A 6,200-nucleotide genomic window follows, 5' to 3' on the forward strand; every position below is an offset into this window, starting at 1 on the left:
GCTCACAAACGCGGATGGCAAAAACAATAACAAAGGCCTGAGTGACGTCATCTTCGAACTATCTATACCGTACTCACAATTCATCCGACGACCCGTGCTCTGCCGTCTTCCGGATAAAGATGTCGGCACGGACAAATACTAAGAATAAAGAGAAGAGCCGCTAGAACTACCCATACCAAGCACCCAATGTCCTCTGCCGTTTTTTTTTTTCCGAGCTTGGTATGGGTTGGTCGAGCGGCTCTTCTCTTTATTTTATTCTTAATATTTTTTTTGTCCGTACCCGACGTCTTTATCCGGAAGACGGCAGAGGACGGCAGTCCCGGGTCGTCGGAGTCAATCTCCGGTGTGGGTTAGCCATTCGACGTCATGTCTCCTTTTGTTATACACGTAAAGTGTTGTTGTTGACTTGGACCCTTTTTCATATAATTTAATGGAAATACGATTCAATAGTCTGATGTCACGCCGCCCGACAACGGCGGCCATCTTGGTTCTAAACAAAGAGAATCATTACTTTTTATTCTTCATGCTGGCTAGAACTTTTCATATGCCTTGTGATCAGAATGTGTAAAAGTCAAAATATGATCAAATTTATTTTTTTTTTCCCCCTCTGGATGCCCTTTATGCTCGCCGGAGAACTATTTCATAAGGGGGTCCGCCATTGTTCCGATAGTTTAGAGCCAGTGTTACTAAGTTACCATGCGTCATTAGGAAGGAAGTGACGTTACGACTGTTGAAGAGTATTGATTTATATAAAAACTCACTTTCTTCTTCTTCTCTAATCTTGAAGAGATTACGACTCCAAGAAGGCATGTATTCTATCTTTCTGAGGGATTGGTTCAAGGTCTTTCCAAGAAAACAAATTTTTATTATTAAGTAAGTATAATATTATGATAGATTAAATAAAAAGTACAACGAAACTCGTTATACCGACCTAGTTCATTCTCTCTGCAAAGCTCGCTTATCAAAGGTGTCATGGAGATTTTAAAAAATGTATTTAAATTTTCGATCAATCTATTGGTTGTACTGGAGGTTTACTTGTGAAAAATATTTAGTATGTCACAAATTAGAAACAAAAAGTTGAAATCAAAACAAAACATCAACAATACACTGTCAAATGTTCATCTTCTCCTGTACCAGATAGAAGACCCCTGTTTTGGTAACAACAATCTTAAAATATATAATATCCAGGTACTCATTCACACCCTAGTCGAGTGGTGTAATTTGCGTAAGGCAATGTGCCTTATCCAAGGACGCAATATCGTAACCATAATATGTTGTTACGAATAGTAGCACCCACTTACCTTGTAAATTATTTTTTCATTTTGTGCCGCCGAAATAACGATGCCAGTTGTTGATAGTAAAATAAATAATGAAATAATTGGAACCATAACTCATTTGAAGATTCTATCAATGATGTGCCACTTTATTTACAGTTGTGTCCATACCATAGGCGCAGGAGGAAATTGATCCTTACCAATTTACCATGTGCGAATTCCGTTCTTCATATTTCAGTGTATATTTATAACTTATAACCACTTTTTTTTTCAATGCGTCTATGTATGGTGGTGTTGCTTCATTGAATATGATGCTGTTTGTGGAGTTGTTACTTGTCGTATATTATTGTTCTATTTTGGTTTAGTGATATGACACTCGACTCTTGATCGGCAGGTCCTATGTTCAAGTCCTGCTGTGAGCGGCGCAAAGCTGAGTCCTTGGAAAAAGCTCTTTACTCACATTCTCTGACCACTGCTCATTAGCAGTGTTGTCTCTGTTGTACAAAAAAAAATGTACTGTCGCCTTACATGCGTCATGTCATGACTTACTATAAGTTAAATGTTGCTGTTCGCTTAGGATCCCTTGTAAATCGCCTTGAGAACATGTAGTGGACATTGCTATACATAAATGCTACCACAAAATTGAAGAACCCATGCATATAGAGAATCTGATCTGGAAAAGAGGGACAACACGAGAAGTCTTTGAAATATCATGGCATAGTATTTCAAAATCCTATTGTATTCGCGAATTTGTATCATAGATTTATATTCTATTAGCGAGACACACGTCCATGAACTACCGGTTCAAAAAGGTATTATTTCTCAAATTAGTTTAAACATGGAAAATTGAATTTACATTTACAGTGACATCGTCAGACTTATGGCAAATTTAATTAAAGTGTAATCCGCATAAAGTCAACACTTTTAAAGTCAAACTCTGCTTAAAGTCAATACTTCTTGTTTATCCTCTATCTTTTATTATCTTTATCTGAATGTGTTCCATTGATAATGCTTGCTTAAATCAACCAGTGTTTCAGATCCGGCGGTGTTGACTTTATTATGATTCCATTGTATTTTACTACTGAGAATGACTTATTCATCATCATTGCCTTTTTCACCTTTGGTCAGGGTATAGGCCGCACGCATACTAACAGTTTCCAACCCTCCCTATCTTGAACTAACTTTAAAAAACCCCAAAAAACTCGTTCCATGCCTTATCGCTTCTCTATATATCAGCTTCTTTAACTCTTCTCCGTGTTCCCCATGACCTTCACCTTGATCTTCTGCCATGAGGGTTCCAGTCCAATACTGTCTTTGCTATAGACTTATTAGCTTGCAGAAAACTTCAGTTTAATAATCTGTTCATTTTAAGTTTAAATTAACTTTTTCTGATCCATCCAGACATAATGCCGAATTAAAACGGCGAATTTTTGTGGGTCGCATCTCTGCTACCCGATATCAATATGCTAATCATTTTTTCATGATCTTCTTTTATCAGATTTGAAGATTATATCAAAGATGTGCCATTCTATTTACAGAAGATCTATAACTTCCTAGATGTCCGTAAGTGTTAATTAGATTTGTTACACTTACATTCTTACACACACACACACACACACAAACACACACACACGCACGCACTATTACTATAATATATATATATATATATATATATATATATATATATATACATATACATACATACATATATATATATATATATATATATATATATATATATATATATATATATATATATATATCAAAACAAGCAACAACAACAACAACAACAAAAGAACAATCAGCTAACATACGAACAAAAAACAACAGCAACAAAAAAAGCAACAGAACATACAAATGAAAACAAAAATAAAACAAGAAGAAGAAGAAGAAGAAGAAGAAGAAGAAGAAGAAGAAGAAGAAGAAGAAGAAGAAGAAGAAGAAGAAGAAGAAGAAGAAGAAGAAGAAGAAGGAGGAGGAGGAGGAGGAGGAGGAGGAGGATGAGGAGGAGGAGGAGAAGAAGAAGAACAAGTAGTAGTAGTAGTAGTAGTAGTAGTAGTAGTAGTAGTAGTAGTAGTAGTAGTAGTTGAAATGTTGAATCTAGTGAGAAATGGTAGCATAGATAATGATCCATAATTTGATTTCGTCATTGTACTCTGTATGTGGCTCTTTATTCATATTGCCCCACGTGGATGGACTTCAACAGTCGTGACGTCACTTCCCTTGCGATGACGCATCGTAACTTAGTAACTGGTTCTAAACTATCAGAACAATGGCGGACGCCTTTATGAAATACTTCTCCGACGAATATAATAGTGTATCCAGAGGAGAAAAATACAAAATACCCTCATGAAATATAACCTCCAAGTCAATGCCAATAAAACCGAATTTACAACAATATCGAGGAACAAAGAGGAATGGAAAAGAACAAAGAAAGTCGGCTCACTAATTGGAGACACCGAGGATGTACAAAGAAGAAAACAGCTATCAAACGCCGCACTCAGTAAACTCACCAATGTATGGATTAGAGGTGACAAAATAAAGAGAAAAACCAAACTGAAACTGTACCATGCTCTTGTAAAACCGGTACTTCTGTATAACTGCGGCACTTGGGCGTTGACAAAATCCGAAGAAGAACATCTGGATGCCTTCCATCGCACACAGCTAAGAAGGGTACTGGACATCAAATACCCCAAAAAGATCTCAAATGAATCACTCTATAAGATCACAAAAGAAAGACCAATCTCCCTTGACATTTTACAACAACGATGGCAACTTTTCGGTCACATACTACGCAGGGACAAAAACATACCAGCAAACCAAGCCATGTCGGGATACTTCCAAAAACACGGGAACCTTTTCAGAGGAAGACCGATCACAACACTCCCTGTGATCCTAAACAAAAACCTCACAACACTTGGACAAAGCATTAGTCTCATAACGGCAGGGGACCTTGAAAATCTGAGAACCCTAGCAGAGGACCGGCAATATTGGAGACACCTCACACAGGAAATACTGGAAACAGCCAAGGCGACCCGATCTTTCGGTCGAGACGCGAAAGGCATCTAAGTCAAGTCAAGAGGAGAAAAACATTATAAATCTGATTTTGTTATTACACTTTTATAATCTGATCAAATGGAATGTGAAAAAGTCATAACCAGCATAAAGAATAAAAAGTACAGATTTTCTTTGTTTAGAACCAAGCTGCTCGTTTCCTTTGCGGAAGTGACACAGACTATTGAATCCAATTAGGTGTGTATGAACGAGTATTTAAACAAAAAAGGCACCATGCAAGCGATTTGTATTCTATGAAAAAATAACATCACGTTTAAATGGAAACGTGCTTCTACATTATAATCTTTTTGAGCTCTAGGAATGAGGCGGATGTGTACATATGCAGGTCTGACATCCGAACCCATTTTTGGCCTAGTTTAACATTGTATAATGGACAATATTTGGCGTCATTTATTTTTAGATTTTCATTTCAACATTGAACCCATAAGGAATTTGGTTGCAAATAAGTGCACGTCGAATGAGTCGCATTGGCATTAATTTCATTTAATATTCATTTATTCAGTTATTTACACATCTTTTTTAAATTTTAATCCAGCGCCCTTGGTTGATAGTGAGGTTCTGAGGATATCCAAATTGAAAGCCAGAAACGTGGGAGTGCATTACGACATTGGCCCCATAAAGAACGAGACGAAGATTCTCCTACAGTGGTTTTACAGCCCATTTAACAAAGATTTAGAGAATATATTGAACGATACTTCATTTACGTGGGACTATCATTTTAGATAATCTTAAAACAGATGGATTCTATTAAAATAGAAGCGTTCTGATCGATGTGTACATATACGCAGGTCTGACACCCGAACCCACTTATGGGCCTAGTTTATCATTATTGTAATGGTCACTATTTTGCGTCAGTTTTTGAGATTCCCATTACAACAATGAGCCCATAAGGAATTAGGTTATCAGACCTGAATATAAGTGCACGTCGGTTCTGATCATACCTTACAAGTCAATGCAATCGTTCAGCCATTTTACCGAATCATCGAATTTATTCGTTTTGATTTTTTTAAAAATGTTTTGTTTAATCATTGTTAAATATTTATAAATGAACTATTTGTTTTTTCAATGAAGACAAACGTATTCCTGCCTGGAAAACGCCCGGATATGATGCAGACTGTTAAAAACCTTTATCGATCTTTAACGTAATTTTTTTGTTTATGAGATCTGGGTGACGTGTACAAATATGCAGGTCTGACATCCGATCGCAATTATGGGCCTACTGTGTGTGCGAGAGTGCCATGGCCTAGTTTAACATTGTAGTACTGGACAATGTTTTTTGAGATTTCCATTACAACAATGAGCCCATAATAAATTGGGTTATCAGAACTGCAAACAAGTGCACGTCGGTTCAGGGGGTGCTATCTTCATCAACTAATTGAAATCTGTAAAACTGACCTTAAAGATAAAAAATAGCAACAACAAAAAAAAAAACCAAAAAAAAAAAAAAAAAAACAACAAAACAAACAAACTGGAAAAAGACATACTAAAAAGCGAATTTACATTCAAATCCGGGCTTATTCCCGGGCACGCATGCAGTTAATAATCAATTATCTGAATTTTAAACACCTCTCTCAAGTCGCCGTAAAAAACAGCGCCTCGATCAAAGCGTGGCCTTCGTAAAGTTATGGCCTGATACTGACCAAAAAATGACGTCAAAATGCCTGTCTTTTGCCACAAAAGAAAACAAATCGTGAGTTGTATTCAATAGTTCAACCAATGAAATAACTTGTTTCCATGGGCTCTACTAACGACAACTCACTAAGCGGTGCAAAAACCAAATAATGACGTCAAACTGCCAGTCCTTTTGGATTTCAGTATCAGGCGATAACATAACGATGGCTACGATCAAAG

At 36.8% G+C, this 6,200-nt stretch overlaps 1 protein-coding gene across 1 annotated transcript in view; it reads left to right on the forward strand.

Moving 5' to 3' along the window:
- LOC144978495 (carbohydrate sulfotransferase 15-like) overlaps positions 1–5,817 on the forward strand; it is a 29,355-nt gene extending 23,538 nt beyond the window's left edge. Inside the window, exons 7-9 of the mRNA XM_078924659.1 lie at positions 788–873; positions 2,773–2,837; positions 4,885–5,817. Coding sequence (XP_078780785.1) covers positions 788–873; positions 2,773–2,837; positions 4,885–5,075 — 342 coding nt within the window. The 3' untranslated portion in view covers positions 5,076–5,817. The remainder of the gene's footprint in view (positions 1–787; positions 874–2,772; positions 2,838–4,884) is intronic.
- The last annotated feature ends 383 nt before the right edge of the window (positions 5,818–6,200 follow it).

This window comes from Berghia stephanieae, chromosome 8 (genome assembly GCF_034508935.2).
Source record: "Berghia stephanieae isolate SIO BIC M18660-M18661 chromosome 8, UCSD_Bste_1.3, whole genome shotgun sequence".
NCBI classification, from domain to species: domain Eukaryota; kingdom Metazoa; phylum Mollusca; class Gastropoda; order Nudibranchia; family Aeolidiidae; genus Berghia; species Berghia stephanieae.